Source organism: Macaca nemestrina, chromosome 1 (assembly GCF_043159975.1).
Source record: "Macaca nemestrina isolate mMacNem1 chromosome 1, mMacNem.hap1, whole genome shotgun sequence".
Taxonomy (NCBI): Eukaryota; Metazoa; Chordata; class Mammalia; order Primates; family Cercopithecidae; genus Macaca; species Macaca nemestrina.
In genome coordinates this window covers 166,434,959-166,453,317 of record NC_092125.1, presented here as the reverse complement: position 1 = coordinate 166,453,317, position 18,359 = coordinate 166,434,959, and the positions used below count along the sequence as shown (strand labels likewise).

Genomic DNA, 18,359 nt, shown 5'->3' with positions numbered 1-18,359 from the left:
GTATAATAATTTCACAAAATATGTGTGTATCAAATCATCACGTTGTTTACCATCAAATTGTAGAATTTTATTCATCAATTATACTTCAACAAAGCTGGAAAACTAAAAAAAGAAACAGGTGTATAATTAATAACAATGCTGGTTGCAAATTAAAACTAAGCACCATATTTTTGGTGTCAAAATGTTTGACGTTTTTAAGAAAACATGTATAAGTGTTCTGCCTCTTGGATGAGACAATTTTAAATTAAGCTGTAAAAAAAAAAAAAAAAGTACTGACAAAACAGTTCACTTTCAGTAATCTGGGTTTTCCCAAGTAGTTACACGAGAGCCAGTCATTTCGAATTGGACAGTTTGAGTGCCTCTTCAAGAGTCTGAAATGTAGGTCAGGGCTCTGCTGACATTTCCATTGACCTCAGAGCTGAAAATCTAAAGTGATCACTGACAGTCAGGCAGTGAGGAAAGAAGACATGACACAGCCAACAAGGGTGGCAGCCTGGCTCTGAAGTGGAATTATGTCCTTCAAACAGGTTGAAAGGTAAATAGGCAGCGATCATTCAAATACTTAAAGACAGATATATTTCCTTTTGAAAATACATGGGCCAAGTTGTTTTCTCTTGCAAGTTTTCATGATATTCCATGCAGTGGTTACTGATGAAGAGGGAATCTATAATATTATATGGCATCACATCACTTTAAATAATAATTATTGTATATTTCCATCAGTTAACTTCTAACTAGGAACATTTTTAGGGCTTCTGCTTCTTCTGTGAAGAGAAGAATTACGATTGCTAACAAATTATGAAAGGGATCCCTATATTTCTGAGCCGGGGGACCCCAGTTTTTTTTAATGTTACTAGATATTTTATGCGATTTGATGAGCTGTGCATTGCGTTCTCTTGTTGTTTTACAGAAAAAGCTCAGGTTTTATTAAACAGATAAAATAACTGAATAATGTTGATTGTTGAGTAAATGAGTTAATTAATGTAACTGATTAATTGAATAATGTAACTCTAGTTGTCAACACAACGGTATTATTAGGAATTTCTATAATGTGTTCCTTTCGAGTTCTCTACAGATGAAAGCTTTTTTCCTCTTTTTTGGGGGGTGGGGGAACAAGGTCTCACTCTGTTGCCCAGGCCAGAGTGCAATGGTGTGATCATGGTTCACTGCAACCTTCACCTCCTGGGTAGCTGGGATGACAGTCACATGCCACCATGCTGGGCTAATTTTTAAATTTTTAGTAGGGACGGGGTTTCACCATGTTGCCCAGCCTGATCTCGAACTCCTGGGCTCAAGCAATCCACTGACCTCTGCCTCCCAAAGTGCTGGGATTACAGGCATGAACCACGACGCCTCCCCAGATGAAAGGCTTTTTACAGTCTAACTGGTGATAGCACATATTGCTTAATCTCACTTCACTTTTCTTCATTTTGAATCCATTTTCTCTGGGAATTCTGAAATTTTTGGCTCTTCCCAGGTTTAGCTCATCAAAGACTAGTATTTCTGGAGTGTGATAAGTACATAACTTTGGCAGGCAGAAGAATTCATCACCAGAAGTTAGCTCAGCCCAGGCACGGTGGCTCGTGCCTGTAATCCTAGCACTTTGGGAGGCTGAGTTGGGAGGACCGCTTGAGCCCAGGAGTTTGAGGTTATAGTGAGCTATGATAATGCCACTGCACTCCAGCCTGGGCTACAGAGCCCAGCCCTTGTCTCTAAAAAAGTTTAAAACATAAAATAAATAAAGAAGTTAACTCAGAGGAGGAGGTTTCTGATGATAAAGGCTAGATTAGGAGGAATTGTAATGAATCAAATGCCCTACTGAGTTAATTCATAGTCACTTTTGAAGAGTATAAAATTCCATTTGTTTGCTTTACTTCTCCATCTCTTGTTATATCTCCTAAATATACCAGTAACATTTCTTTGCTCTGTTTCCTTTCTTCCTTCCTTCCTTCCTCCCTCCCTTCCTTCCTTCTTCCTTCCTTCCTAATAAAAGGTTCCCATCAAATACAATAACTCTTAGGGAAAAATGTAATGCTTTTTATTATTTTACTAAAATACTACAATTTAAACATTTTTCATATTTTTTTCCAGAGGATAACGTCTTTTCCTGCTTCCAGACATGAATCAGGTCACTATTCAATGGGATGCTGTAATAGCCCTTTACATACTCTTCAGTTGGTGTCATGGAGGTATGGTGTTTTGTGTATCTACTGCTGTCTTTCATTCAACAAATGGAATATTGAGTGATTATTATTTTCTTAGTGTTATGTTAGAATCTCTGAAGAATACAAATATTTTTAGACCGGAAAAAATGTGTGCATAAAAATTACACAGAATGAAATAAAAATGGCCCAATCGTCCAAATGCAGGATTTCTTTCTCAAATTTCCCTTCTGAACAGCCCTCTTACTCACATGTGAATACTTCCACAAAGGAGCTTATTAGTTTGAGTTGGCATTTTCTATCTTCAAACTATTATAACTGTTATATAATAACCTGTCAAACATTTGAATGTAATTCTATTTCACAAACCACTTATCGATAGTTACTATGTGCCTAGCACATAGTAACTGTGTGGGCCATTGGCAAGAGTATGGTTTTATTCATTATATTCAAACTTTACTGAAAAAAGTAGGCTTTATCTAAAAAAGAACAAAAGATTGGTTGAGTAGCTAGAGAATGGGTTTCAGATTCTACAGCGCCCAGTGTTATTTCTAATCTTGCCTTTGAAAAATACTGTAGCTTCATAATCTCTCAGTTCTCTAAAGTAGGAGAGCTAATTATATTTGCTCTTTAGACACTTAGAGAAGCTTCCAAGCTAACTCTAGTCTTGTGCCATGGTGCTGAACATCAACAAAAGCGTAACAGAGGCTGGACGAGGTGGCTAATGCCTGTAATCCCAGCACTTTGGGAGGCTGAGGTGGGTGGATCACCTGAGGTCAGGAATTTGAGATCAGTGTGAACAACATGGTGAAACCCCATATTAGCGGGGCGTGGTGGTGCTCACTTATAATCCCAGCTACTCCAGAGGCTGAGGCAGGAGAGTCGCTTGAACCTGGAAGGTGGATGTTTCAGTGAGCCGGCATTGCGACACTGCACCCCAGCCTGGGTGACAGAGCGGGACTGTCTCAAAAAAAAAAAAAAAAAAAAAAAAGCCTAACAGACTAGTTTATGAAAGATACATCTAGTCCTAAAACAGTTTTCAATGGAATCATTTAATTAATAGAAATAATAAATTTAAAATGCAATAGTATGTTCTTCTGAATCTCTTGTTTTAATGTTTTACATGTAATTTATTATTTTTCCATTTATTTCTAGGAATTACAAATATAAACTGCTCTGGCCACATTTGGGTAGAACCAGCCACAATTTTTAAGATGGGTATGAATATCTCTATATATTGCCAAGCAGCAATTAAGAACTGCCAACCAAGGCAACTTCATTTTTATAAAAATGGCATCAAAGAAAGATTTGAAATCACAAGGATTAATAAAACAACAGCTCGGCTTTGGTATAAAAACTTTCTGGAACCACACGCTTCCATGTACTGCACTGCTGAATGTCCCAATCATTTTCAAGAGACACTGATATGTGGAAAAGACATTTCTTCTGGATGTAAGTGTTGGGGCACATTCAAAATGCAAACAAAAGCTAGTCTAACAATTACCTGGTCATTACCACACTAGTCTAAAAATAGGGACAAAATGATATAGTTCAGTTTTTAGATTAGTTTCATACAGGAGCTGCAAACTCAAATGTCTCCAGGGCCAGATCGGTGAACTGTATGAATTGTAGAAGCTGATAGGAGCTATGCAGAGAAGAAAGTACACAGGTGGTCTCCTGGGGGGAGCCACTGCCCAGATCCGGTAATCACAGGGGCCCAGTATTCCTACATCTTTTGGCTCTTCAAAGGAAGGCAGAAATATAAAATTTTAATGTGTACTCTCTAAATTTTAAAATGTTGCCAATACATTCAAAAAACATTTTTTCACCTCTACCCTGAATGAACACTGCATATGTGAGGGCCAGCACGCTTAGATTTAAAATGTTGCATTTTTTTTTTTTTTTTTTTGAGACGGAATCTCCCTCTGTCGCCGGGGCTGGAGCGCAGTGGCCGGATCTCAGCTCACTGCAAGCTCCGCCTCCCGGGTTTACGCCATTCTCCTGCCTCAGCCTCCTGTGTAGCTGGGACTACAGGCGCCCGCCACCTCGCCCGGCTAGTTTTTTGTATTTTTTTTTTTTTAGTAGAGACGGGGTTTCACCGTGTTCGCCAGGATGGTCTCGATCTTCTGACCTCGTGATCCGCCCGTCTCGGCCTCCCAAAGTGCTGGGATTACAGGCTTGAGCCACCGCGCCCGGCCCAAATGTTGCTTTTTTAATCTTCTTGTTTTATTTTTCTAAACTAATATAATTAACCTTGAAGCAGATCCCATTGAGAAATTTTGAGGCCAAGGTTTAGGGGGAGTTGCAAAACTAGTTTTGTGCTCCCACTGTACTCCTAGTTTTGCGACCTTGGGCAAGTTGCTTAAGCCTCAATTCCTCGCCTGTAAAAGGAGGCTAATTTTACAGGCTGTGTTATGCACCTGATTTCAATAATTTATTTGGAAGCATATGATAAAATTTAAAGTACATCAGTACCCAAATCCTTAAAAATACATCCTTTTGATAAAACATAGGGAGAGTCTTCTACAATCCTCTGTTCCTAATCTCACTATTCCAATTTACAATCACTGTGTTTGTTACTGTAACTATTAATTTTTTTCTTTTTCTTAAAACCCACCTTGAAGGGAATAATTATTAATTTATTTAAAAGCTTAGTCAAGTTAATCTTAAAAATATATGCTAAATTCAATCTGTGCTCTGAGTGTCCTGGAAGTGTTTAAATCACTATAGTGATATGGGCTGGTTTATATAATTATATACCTAGTTTTGGTTCTACTATTATGAAGGGGGTAAATCAATAAGTTCAGCACTGTTTTAACTCAGATATTCATTCTCTATGGCACTTGAACTCATTTTCAGTAAAAAAATAAAGGAGTTTGTGTCTTTGCCATGTTCCCTTCCTCCATACTTTTGAGAATCAAACCTCAGTTCTTGCTTCTTCTTCACGTTTACAACTTAGCTGGGGGCAGACCCATATCACCACTACCACCTGACCCCATTGTGGCTGCTTGGAAAATAAGAGGCTTCCTTGCTCTATAATGAAGCCATTGTGCTACTTAACTCTGAGCAGCTGATCTTGCATGCTTTTCAAGAGAAGGAACTATAGAAAGTTGTAGAGGTGAGTTGAGGAAGGAAAGTCATAGGTTTTGGAGTCAAAGAATAAACCTACCTTAAACTAATGCCTTAAAGCTGCTAAACTTGCCCTAAATTGTGGCAATTAAACCACAGGCAGACATCTTATCTGATGTATGAAATCTCCTTAGCTTGTCCACATCCTCAGGAAACATAACCAAACCTCAATGCTTAAATACTTTACTATTTATCCTTTGGGGGTGGGAGTGGGGTAGAGAGACCATACAATTTCTTTGGAGGGCAAATAAGCAACTTTCACAGTTACAGGAAAAGGTTAGTTATTAATTTAAGCCAGAGGGAAAAAAGGAAGCAAAATAAACATTGTCTCTGTTAAAAAACAAAATTTCAGCAAATTTAGTTTTTAGATCTGATAGGTTTTTGTTTGTGATTCATGAATCGGCAGCATCTCATTCTATAAAATTAATCTGAGTATCCTGGAGGTGTTTAAGTTACTATAGTGATATGGACTGGCTTGTATAATTATGTACTTAGTTTTGGTTCTACTATTTGTTTCTACTATTATAACAGAACAGATGGTTTTTGTAAGGTAGGAACAAGAAATGACATTTTTATAAAACCTACCAGATTGGTTAACATTGTTACTTTGGGTTATTTTCCTTGTATGATTAAAGCGGAGGGGGTTTCCTTATCATCCCCACTCAGGTTGACTGGGCTCTTTCTACGTGGTTGCTTTGAATTTTCTGTTTTCAGGAAAAACTAGTCTGTGGGAGTTTTACCTGCTTCCTTAAAGTTTCAGCTTGATTATATGTCACTTAACAGGAGTGACTTTGTTTTGATTTGGTATGTGGGGGCCTAGTGCAGGAGCTCAGTCCAAAACAATGGCCTCCTATACATTTTCTTTAACACCACCTTCCGTGTGTTGCAGTTTGTATCACTGATTACTCCCAAGAGCCCTCTCAGTGTTGGCTGAGGGGCCTCTGTCTCCAAACCTAACACCAGGCAATGTAGAAGGTAAGAGAATGGACTTTGTTCCTCTTCCAGGACAGTCTAATAGAAATACATTCTCTGCTGATGGCTGCTTAGAAAGAACATCACTCTTTCCACTTATTTAACTTGTGAGTTGTAACTCCTTACATAGGCCTCTGGTTATGAGTGTAAAAATGTAACTGCCAGGTGAGAATTTACTCAAACCCCTGGATTCAAGCTGAATGTCTTCTTGAGCTCTACATTCTTAGCAAACAAAACTTCCTATTTAAGTAGGTCAAAAAAAGGTTTTTGAGGGTTTTGCGGCATTCTAGAAATCACATTGCTTTCACTGGACAACTTTGATCACAGGATATTTGTCATGTGAGATTTACTATGTCAACTTATCATCATTGCTTTGAACAAAATGATTATATGTATTTTTTTGGACTAGAGACAAATTGTAAAAGACAAGATAAATGAGTCATTGCTTTCCTTGAATAGCTATCCAAATATATTTTAAAGTGCTGTGCTTTAATGTATAATTTGTGAAATATAAACCATATTATCACAATTTCCATTTTTAGCCACAATCCTAAAAACTTCTTAGATTCTTATCTAAGATTAAATGCACACATATTATGGGAAATTTGTTGTAATCAGACCATACCAATCATCGGATAAAATACAAGATGTCTTTATTCATTTAAAAATATCAAATTAAACCGTGCACAAATAGTCACGTTTCCACTTAATCATTTGTTTAAAATTTTAAGTATCTTTGACTTTTTACATTTTAACTTTCTTTGGCCTTCATTTACAATGATGAAAGCACATTTGTTATTCAATAAAAGCCTCTGAATATTTGTTTCTAGCATTGCCATTAAGTGTGATTACAGAACAATTAGGCTGGCCTGTGCCCTGCTTGAGTAAGAAATTGTAGAGTGATCTTTGCCAGAAGCATTGCATCTCTCTCCACTTTAATCCTTCTCGTTATTATCTTAATTGAGACAATCAATTCATGGAATAAACTTTATTGAGTGGTTACTATGCACCAAAAATGTGTTAAATGCTAGAAGTACAAAGAAGAAGAAATCACAGGCTGCTTTCAAGAAGCTCTCAGTAGAAAAGGATCCTTGGCTAGACTCTGAATTAACAAAAAACCTGGCCTGTGATTCCGGAGTATCCCAATAACAGGGGAAGGGTGGGATTGGCAGGAAAGAACAAAAACATAAGCCCCCTTTTGTACACCTCAGGGTGTTCTCTAGTATCTAGTTGTATAGCCAGGTTTTGTTCTTGGATATTGAATAACCTGGCAATGAGGCCTAACAACAACTTGATGTTATTTTCATAACCATACTCACAGGCCCATCTTAAATTGCTTCATATTAACAAATACTTATTTGCGTGTGTGTGTGTATAGTCATCTTTTTGATCTTTCGCAAAGTTAATTAACTACCAGACATTTGTAACCCCAAGAATTCACTTCACGTAGGATGCTGTGGTGTAACACAGCCCAAACGATCTGATGGCCAAATCAATGACACTCTCTATCTGAAACCAGAGGGAAAAGTAACTTCAGCACCAATCATTGTAATCAATGAGGGATCACAACTGAATCTCCAAAATGATTTAAATTTATGTTTCCACACCTACTTCATTTAAGGCTCAATTAAAACAAAGATTTATTTTACCCTACTTGGAACCCAGTTACCATTGTAACTCAATGCTACAAGTCACCAAAACGTTGTAAAGTACTTTTTAGTGTGTTCTTAGTGTTTGAAAATAGCTTTTTTGAAAAGGATATTAGACCTTCGATATATGAAAAGAGTTTTTTAATTGTAAAATCAAATTGCATTCAATATAGAGAGTTTTTAAAATGTAGACCAGCAAAAAAGAAATACCTATCATTCCCATAATCCTATAACTTTACTAGTAACCATAATCCCTCTTTAATAATTTGGAATATGCCTTTGAAATTTCAGACCCTCTGTTTCTCAATCTCTCGCTTAAATGAAACCACTAATTGAACCATTTTGCAACCTGCTTTTTTCACTTTGCCATATGATCATTACTTCATTAAATATACTTTTAATTCCTTCCAAAGGCCAAGTACTTAAATTGTCTTCTACAACATTGCTTTTGGATGTGTTTAGGACTGGATTGTAGTTTATTTAACCTTATTTTGGAAAATTGAGCTTGTTTACAATTTTTTCATTGTTATGAACAATACTTTAAGGGCACGTCCTTTAAGCCAAATATTTTATATATCTATGAACATTTCATTAAGGATGCATTCTTAGATGTATAATTGCTGAGTTGCAAAATATTACACCTGCTTTTACAGATTGTGGTATGTAAAGTGCTCTCTATAAAGGCTGTACCAACTTGTACTTCCACCAGAAGCATGTTAGAGGACTTCCATGAGTCCACTCCAACACTGTGTACTGTCATTTTTCAAAATCCTTGCTAATTTGATAGGTTTAAAGACATCTAGTACTGCCTTGATTTGCAGTGAGAATAAAATTTTTAATATATTTGTTTATTACTTTACAAGCAAAATTTTTGGTAAGCAATTTGCAGGTGAAGTGAAAGCAATATGTACTTAAGATAAATCTTTGGATGGAACTTCAGATGCCTAAATGTCTGTATTTTTATTCTTTATGAGCCTCTATCCTTCCACTTGTCTTGTCATTCTCTGAGCAGTCAAGTGTCCCAGCAGTATTTCACATGTAGGGATGAACTAAGAGAGCCACACCTGAAAAGTGAATATTTAATAAACACTCAATATTTCTACATTTTAAAAAATCTTAATCTTATTCACTATTGAATGATATAACTGAAAATTTTGGGTGTCATTCGATAGTTGTTGGAGTTTCATAGGCGTTAGAGGCCCTAAAAAGTCAATGTCATCAGAACTCTCTCATCTTTTCCTGTCTGCTAGGTATTGTTTTCCCCTGTGTTGGCTTCGTTCTTACATAGACTAAAGACTGTGAAAAAGCCTGTTTCACAATGACAGCAAGATGGCCACCAGCAACTTACAGCTCACATGCTACTCAGAGATAGCAGTTTCAGGAGCACAGAGTGTGCTTCTTTTACAATGGTTTAGAAAAAGTGCCTTGGAGAATTCTGATTGGTTCATTATGAGTCATATGTTCATTCCCAAGGGAAATTCTCGTATTAGTCAGCCTACCTCAAAAGCACACTTCTATGGAGAGCTTCTTGATTGACAGGCCTTGGGGTTGGGGTGGGGGTGAGATTGGAGTGAGGGGCTGGAGGGGATGTCAGTTCTCAAGAGGGAAAGATGCTAGCCAACGAAAAATAAAAATGTTCCCCATAATATGGCCACCTGGAGAAAGAGCTGGGCAGGAATAGGGGTGGGATGAGTTGAGTGGAGTGACAGGAAAAGAGCCTTGAAATAGAATTGTGTGAATACCAAACTTTCAAAAAACCTTGTTGTGGTGGTGGTAAAATACATAACATAAAATGTACCATTTTTACCATGGTTAAGTATACAGTTCAGTGGCACTAAGTACATTTACACTGTTGTACAACCATCACCACCATTTATCTCCAGAACCCTCTTATTGCAAGCTGAAACTCTGTATCCTTTAAACAAATATCCACTTCCTTCTCCTCCAAGCCACAGCAACTGCCATTCTACTTTCTACGAGCTTGACTATTCCGGATACCTTGTGTAAGGGGAATTGTGCAATATTTGTCGTTTAGGGTCTGGCTTACTTCGCTTAATATAATGTCTTCAAGTTTCATCTACATGGTAGCATGTGTTAAAGTTTCCTTCTTTTTTAAGGCTGAATAATATTTTATTGCATGTATGAACACTAAACTTTTAAAATGAGTAGTGGAAAATGTGCAAGAGAAGAAGATAGTCTGCCAGAGTAGTAGAAGAAAACTACAAAGAACCCATTTGCAAGAGCCAGAAGCAAAGAGGTTTCTTTTCTTGTCTTGTTTTTGAGACAAGGTCTCACTGTGTCACCCAATCTGGAGTGCAGTGTGTTGATCATAGCTTACTGCAGCCTCAAACTCCTAAGCTCCAGGGATCCCTCCAGTCTCAGCCCCCCAGTTAGCTGAGACTACTGGGTGAGCCACCACACGCACCTTTAAAACAGACAGCTTTCAAGGAGGGAGTGAGCAAAATATGAAATGCTGCAGAGATTTTCAGTGGACTTTTATTTTAATTACAAAATAGATGAAAAGGAACAAATAGCCTTCTTCCTTATAAAAAATTTTCAGTGACAAATGACAAGAGATGGGGTCTGTTGAAGAGAAAGTCATCGAAGACCTTAGCAACAATGGTGGAATTGTGGAAGCTGAATCCTGATTGTTTTGGGTTCAAAAGCATATGGGAAATGAAGAATAATAGGCTCTTTAAAAGTGTCTAGCTGTTAAGAAAAAGAGAAAGATACAGGAGTAGCTGGGGGAGACTGAATTTAGAATAATATAGTCAAGTATAAGAAGAAGAGGAATGGATACTTGATGGTAAAGTGGGTTGCAAGGTAAGGTAGTAGGGATGGAATGAGGAGCAGGGAGGTGCTGAGTGCTAATTGACCTGATTTTCAAATAAAATTGTCAGTTTCTCAACTGACTACTTTATAGAGAACTTCATATTTCTTATGGCAGCTCCTAAGTGATATGTTTTGTTGCAGATCCGCCAGATGTTCCTGATGAGGTAACCTGTGTCATTTATGAATATTCAGGCAACATGACTTGCACCTGGAATGCTGGGAAGCTCACCTACGTAGACACAAAATACGTGGTGCATGTGAAGAGGTAGGTCCCTTCCTCACGGCTTCATATAAGCGGTTCCACCCTGGTTCAGCCAGAGCTCTGCCTCCACCAGAGATCCAAGAAATCAGCCTCAAACATTAAATATGTACCCTGATTTATCCCTAATTTCCTACTTATGATCAGTGAACCTACCAATGCCCTTTTCGGGCCATTAATATTTTCACTCTGGCAGGAAAGTATTCTATGATCTTTCAACACTTTTTATTCATTTGTAGGTAATTGGTAGCAGGGGCCTAATGGTGGTACAGCCCAGCACAGTTTTAAATCATTGCTTAGGATGGGCACAGTGGCTCACACCTGTAATCCCAACACTTTGGGAGGCCGAGGTGGGCGAATAACCTGAGGTCAAGAGTTTGAGACCAGACTGGCCAACATGGTGAAACCTGGTTTCTACTAAAAATACAAAAATTAGCCTGGCATTGTGGCGGGCACCTGTAATTCCAGCTGCTCGGGAGGCTGAGGCAGGAGAATAGCTTGAACCTGGGAGGCAGAAGTTGCAGTGAGCCAAGACTGTGCCACTGCACTCCAGCCTGGGTGACAGAACAAGACTCCATCTCAAAAAATAAAATAAATAAAATAAAATAAAATATTGCTTAAATACCTGCTCTATTCTTCTTCTAGGGTTTCAACAACTTAATTTCCCCGAATTGCTATGATTTTTAATCTTTAAATGGGCCTAAAAATAAAACCTAAATACACAAGTTTGTTCTAATTCATTATGTAGAATTTGGCTTTTAAAGTGTGTATAATCATGCCACATTACCACTAAATTCATGGAAGCTATTAATTGTTAATCCTGACCCTCAAATCTTAAATTCAGTGTCTGTGTCGCTGATCAACTTTCCTGTTTGTCTCGTACTAAGGGGGTTTTCAGGACAAAGGATTTTCAGTTTTAAAACCTGGAAAGTTGTGGGCAAACCAGGACAAGTTGCTCACCTTATTCGTGTTTCTTGTTTGGTTTAGTTTATTAAAAAATAAAATTCCAGGCCAGGCACAATAGCTCATGCCTGTAATCCCAGCACTTTGGGAGACTAAGGCTGGTGGATCACCTGAAGTCAGGAGTTTGAGACCAGCCTGGCCAACGTGGCGAAACTCCATCTCTACTAAAAATACAAAAATTAGCTGGGCATGGTGGCAGGTGCCTGTAATCCCAGTTACTCGGGAGGCTGAGGCAGGGAGAATTGCTTGAACCCAGGAGGCAGAGGTTGCAGTGAGCTGAGATCATGCCACTGCACTCCAGCCTGGGCAAAAGAGCGAGACTCTGTCTCAAAAATAGGAATAAATAAAATAATTTAAAATGCCAGCTGGGCGCGGTGGCTCATGCCTGTAATCCCAGCACTTTGGGAGGCTGAGGCGGGTGGATCACCTGAGATCAGGAATTCAAGACCAGCCTGACTAACATGGTGAAACACTGTCTCTGCTAAAAATGCAAAAATTAGCCGGGTGTGGTGGCACACACTTGTAATCCCAGCTACTCGGGAGGCTGAAACAGGAGAATCGCTTGAACCCGGGAGGTGGAGTTTGCAGTGACCCTAGATCGCGCCATTGCACTCTAGCCTGGGCAACAAGAGGGAAACTCCATCTCAAAATAAAATAAAATAAAATAAAATAAAATAAAATGCCTTCTGTGGTGTTTTTGAAGTATACTTTTTTTTCTGTCAGTAATTCTTAAACATTTCACAAACTATGTTTTAAAGCATTTATTGGACCCTTACTGTTTGCCAAGCACTGGGCCAAGAGCTTTATAAATGCTGCCTAATTTAATACCTGTACAACCATGTGAAGCACTGGGATCCTACAAATGCTTGTGTCCTCCTAAAATTCATATGTTGGAACAAACCCCCAATGCAAGAGTAACAGGAGTTGGGGCCTTTGAAGTGAGATTAGTTCATGAGGGTGAAGCCCTCATGGATGGAATTATTGCCCTTCCATAAGAGGCCTGAAAGAGAGCTTCTTTGCCCTTCTACCCTGTGAGGACACAGCCAGAAGGTGCTATCTATAAAGCAGAGAGTGAGCCCTCACCAGACACTGAATCTGCTGATGCCTTGATCTTGGACTTCCAAGCCTCCAGAACTGTAAACAATAAATTTCTGTTGTTTATAAATTACCTAGTCTAAGGAATTTGTATAGCAGCTGAAAGAGACTAAGACAGATGCATGCAATTATTTTTCCCATTTGTATAGACAAGGGAACTGAGACTTAGTGAGGTCAGGTATGTATCCAGGACCACACAGTTGCAGAGAAGGAGAGGTGGAATTTGAACAGAGGTTGCCTGACTGTCTTCTTAACTTATTTTCTGCCGAAGGCATGTGGAGGTCCAGATCGCGGGGCATCTTTAAAATATTCTGTTCAGTTCTCATCATTATGGAACGGAATAACCTTCTTTTTAAAAAAGTAATCTTTTTATTTATTTATAGGGTGTTTGTTTTCTGTTTGTTTGTTTGTTTTGTTTTTGTTTTTTGAGTCAGGGTCTCTGTTACCCAGGCTGGAGTGCAGTGGTGCAATCTTAGCTCACTGTAACCTCTGCCTCCTGGGTTCAAACAATTCTCCCAGTCACCAAACCTGGTCTGTATTGAAGAGAATAACCTAATCTTGCTCTCTCTCTGTCCACCTGTTGGATACTCAGAATAATTTTGATTAAGTGAAACGTAAAAAGAAATACCTCTTCATTCAAGAAAGTGCATGTAGAAACTAGACAGATTTAATGAACACATTACTAGACCTGGAGTTACCAGCTGCATGCCATGGGCAAGAGGCATACACCTTTCATTCTGAACAGGAGTTAAACAGAGGCATATTCCAGTACCGAAGAGATGATGAAAACTCTGATATCAGGGATGAGTAGAGTTGATGGATCAGATGCAATATGCTAAGTACTGTGCTCTGTACTTCATGTGCATGACATCTTCAATTCTCAACCTTGTGAGGGAACGATTGTTATTGTTCCCATCTTACAGATGGCTTGGGGAGCTCACATTACCTCTCCAAAGTCACTTGACTAAGAAGTAAAGGAGCAGGGATTTTCACGGGGATCTCTCTGGCTAAACCATTGGAGACTAAACCTCTACCCCTTGCCTGTAGGGTAAAGTAGAAAAGCCACGAGAGCGAGACAACTAGAGTCTCATTGCTAAGTCAACTTTAGGAATTTGAAGGTGAGGGCAGTATGGCAGCACCCTTGCGCTTCAAGCTCACAGAAAAACCAGGCAGTGCCAGACTGACAGAGAGCCTAGTATCTTGAGGATATTCACTATCTCCCCGAACCTGGAAGGATCTCCTGAAATGCTGATCCGGGTTGTTTGGTTAATTCATTCTTCCTTTGTTTTTAATATAACACTTTATTAAGTGTAGTTCATCTACCATACAATTCTCCTTATTTAAAGTATATCATTCCTTGAGTTTTAGCACCCATCACTACAATCAATATTGAACATTTTCATCATGCCCAAAAAATCACATCCACCCATCACTACAATCAATATTAAACATTTTCATCACGCCAAAAAAAACACATCCATTAGCAGTCACTTCCTATTTCCCCTCAATCTTCCCAGTCCATGGCAACCACTATCTGCTTTCTGTCTCTGTGGATTTGCCTACACTGGACACTTCATATAAAAGGAATCATATAACATGTGGTCTTTTGTGACTGGCTTCTTTCATTTAGCATAATGTTTTCAAGGTTATCTATGGTGTAACATGTATCAGTACTTTATTCCTTTCTTTTTTTCTTTTTTTTTTTTTTTTTTGAGATGAAGTCTTACTCTGTTGCCCAGGCTGGAGTGCAATGGTGTGATCTCGGCTCACTACAACCTCTGCCTCCTGGGTTCAAGTGATTCTCCTGTCTCAGCCTCCTGAGTAGCCGGGATTATAGGTGCACACCACCACTCCCGACTAATTTTTTTTGTATTTTAGTACAGATGGGATTTCACCATGTTGCCCAGACTGGTATGGAACTCCTGAGCTTAGGCAACCCTCCCGCCTTGGCCTCCCTTAAGTGCTAGGATTACAGGCGTGAGTCACCGCGCCTGGCCCTTTATTCCTTTTTTAAATAATGTTCTATTATTTGGAACACATTTTATTTATTTATTCCTTGGTTGATGAACTTTTTGGTTGTTTCCACTTTTCGACTATTATGAATTATGCTTCTATTAATATTTGTGTACAAGTTTTGTGTAGACATATTTTTATTTCTCTTGGGCATATATTTAGGAATAGAATTCCTGGGTCTCTTGGTAACTCTATGTTTAATCTTTTGTTCAACTGCTATAATGTTTTCCAAAGCAGTCACACATTTTACATTCCCACCAACAGTGTATAAGGGTTCCAGTATTTCCACATTCTTGCCAACCTTTGTTTTTATCTTGGTTATTGCCACCCTAGTGGGTGCAGGCTAATTCTTTCAAGCCTGACTTACCTGCATTCTGAGGTTCCTGATAGTAAAACTGCATTGCAAATTCCGGATAGATGAATCACAATTTGAAAAAATATATTTGTTTGATACAATTTTAAACTTGCTAACCCCCACCTAATTTCCTATTTAGTACCATAAAAATATTTTCTGAATATTTTATAAAACTATGTATTATATATTTCTTTTAAAATCCTTTAATGCATTCAAAATTATATATGTTTAAATTTATTTACACATGATGTTTGAGGAACACATTCACTTTATAAAGTAAGGAATATTTGTAGTAGTTATGAGTACTAAGATTGTTCTCAGTACTCAAAAAGTCACTCTGAAAGTATTAAGAATAAGTTTACTAAAGAGAATGCTTTCAGAAATATTCATTGCAAAGAGCATGAGCTTTAGAGTTTTAGATTTAATTTCCAGTTCTGAAACTTATCAGTCAGGTGTCTTTTATGATACAAATATCAGAAAACTCAAGTGCAGGCCAGGCACAGTGGCGCTTACTTGTAATCCTAGCACTTTGGGAGCCTGAGGCAGATGGATCACTTGAGGTCAAGAGTTCAAGACCAGCCTGGCCAATATGGTGAAACCCCATCTCTACTAAAAATACAAAAATTAGCAGAGCATGGTGGCATATGCCTGTACTCAGGAGGCTAAGGCAGGAGAATCTCTTGAACCTGGGAGGTGAAGGTTGCAGTGAGCCAAGTTCATGCCATTGCACTCCAGCCTGGGCTACAGAGTGAGACTCCATCTCAAAACAAACAAAAAGAAACAAAAACAAAAAAACTACTCAAGTCCAGTCACTTAAATAGACATGGCCTTATTTATATCAGGTCACAATTACATATAATAACAGGTGGCATGATAATTCAGTAATACCCCAGGGATCTAGGCTCTTTTCCTCTTTCTACTCTGCGATATGCAGCGTGTTGACCTTAATCTTCAGATGCTGTATCTCCAGGCTTCTCATCCAAGTTCCAGGCAGGAAAAGTGGTAAAGAGCAAAGGAGTTCCTCCTGTGGACTTCCACCTACATTGAGTTGACCACAACGGTGTCACATGTCTACTCTGTCTGGATGGGAACCTGGCAGAAGGGCATTGTAAATGGAGTTTGGTACCGTCATCCAACAGTATTAGCCATAGTTGCTAGCTGTGTAATCTTAGAAAAGTTATTTAGCCTCGCTGAGCCTCAGCCTCCTGTGAAATGAAGATAATTAATACCACAAAGCTTATAAAAAAGCAAATTATAGGAAGTGACTTGCATATAGGAAACACTTACAATTAAGTACAACACAAAATGGTGTCTTAGTCCATTCAGGTGACTATAACAAAATACCTAGACTGGGTAGTTTGTAAACAACAGAAATTTATTGCTCACAGTTCTGGAGGCTAGGAAGTCCCAGATCAAGTGTCAACAGATTTTGAGGGTCTGTTCCTCTTAGATGGTGACTTCTATATGTTCTCACATAGTAAAAGGGGCCAGGCAGCTCCCTTCAACCTCTTTTATAGGGACATTAAATTGATTCATGAAGGTAGAGCCCTCATGACTTACCCACTTTCTAAAGGCCCTACCTCTTAGTACTATTACATTGGGGTTTAAGTTTCAACATGCAAATTTTGAGGGTACACTAATATTCAGACTATAGCAAAGGATATTATAATATTATGGCCCAAGGGAAACCTGACTGATTTGATTGAGGGAAATATTAATGTAAAGCCATAAAAATTATTATTTATAGGATATTATAGATAATTTTATTCATATATTTTTAAGTAATACAATAATTTTGGAAAAATCTAGAAAGAGATGTTGCGTGTGCTCTAATAAGAAAGACTTATCTTTTATATGTCAATAGTACATTTATTCATTCAAACTAGAATGTAGGCTTAATGTGGGCAAGGATTTTTGTTTGATTTGTTCATTGCTGTATTGATTGAGCCTAGAATGGGGCCTGACACATAGTAAATGCTCAATAAATATTTGTTGAGTAATTATTCTAGTTGATAACTAGAAATAGACATTTCCTGCATCTCCCTCTCATTGTCTAGTTAAGTAATAATATAAGGTCATATATATTTTAAGAATTATTTCTCCCACCTTCTTTCTTAAAATCCAACAATAAACTATAGCCAAACTCTGATAAACCTAACCAAGTTCTGAATTGATAGAGGCCAGATTAATGGGATTTTATTACATTTTAAAGAGGACATAAAAGATATAAAAGGTTAGCATAAAAAGGACGTTCTCCTCTAGTAAAGTCAAAGGACTAACTTCCATAAATATAGACAGGTCAGAAAAGGAAACAGATACCTATTTATCTAATGATTAATTACGAACAAACTAATGAGTTGAAAAAAATTTGAGAAGAGGGCTGGGCGCAGTGGCTCATGCCTGTAATCCCAGCACTTTGGGAGGCTGAGGTAGGTGGATCACTTGAGCTCAGGAGTTTGAGACCAGCCTGGGCAACATGGTGAAAAATACAAAAAATACAAAAATTTCTACAAAAAGATAAAAAATTAGCCAGGTGTGGTGGCGGGTGCCTGGAGTCCAAACTACTTGGGAGGATGGCTTGAATCCAGGAGGCAGAGGTTGCAGTGAGCCACTGTATTCCAGTCTGGTTGGCTTAGCCAGACCCTGTCTCAAAGAGAGAGAGAGAGAGAGAGAGAGAGAGAGAGAGAGAGAGAGAGAGAGAGAGGGAGGGAGGGAGAAAGAAAGAAAGAAAGAAAGAAAGAAAGAAAGAAAGAAAGAAAGAAAGAAAGAAAGAAAGAAAGAAAGAAAGAAAGAAAGAAAGAAAGAAAGAAAGAAAAGAGAAAAGAAAAGAAAAGAGCAAGTCAATTTCTCTAACTGCCAAAAAATCTTTCCCTCCAGGAGAAAGCTGACTTATAATGAATGTTGTGGTCGAGGTAGTATTAGGTTTAAAG

At 38.3% G+C, this 18,359-nt stretch overlaps 1 protein-coding gene across 1 annotated transcript in view; it reads left to right on the top strand.

The window, feature by feature from the left end:
* The first annotated feature begins 446 nt into the window (after nt 1-446).
* The window catches only part of LOC105498470 (interleukin 23 receptor), an 86,568-nt gene continuing 68,655 nt past the window's right edge, over nt 447-18,359 (top strand). Inside the window, exons 1-4 of the mRNA XM_071071894.1 lie at nt 447-535; nt 2,092-2,189; nt 3,318-3,614; nt 10,886-11,009. Coding sequence (XP_070927995.1) covers nt 2,120-2,189; nt 3,318-3,614; nt 10,886-11,009 — 491 coding nt within the window. The 5' untranslated portion in view covers nt 447-535; nt 2,092-2,119. The remainder of the gene's footprint in view (nt 536-2,091; nt 2,190-3,317; nt 3,615-10,885; nt 11,010-18,359) is intronic.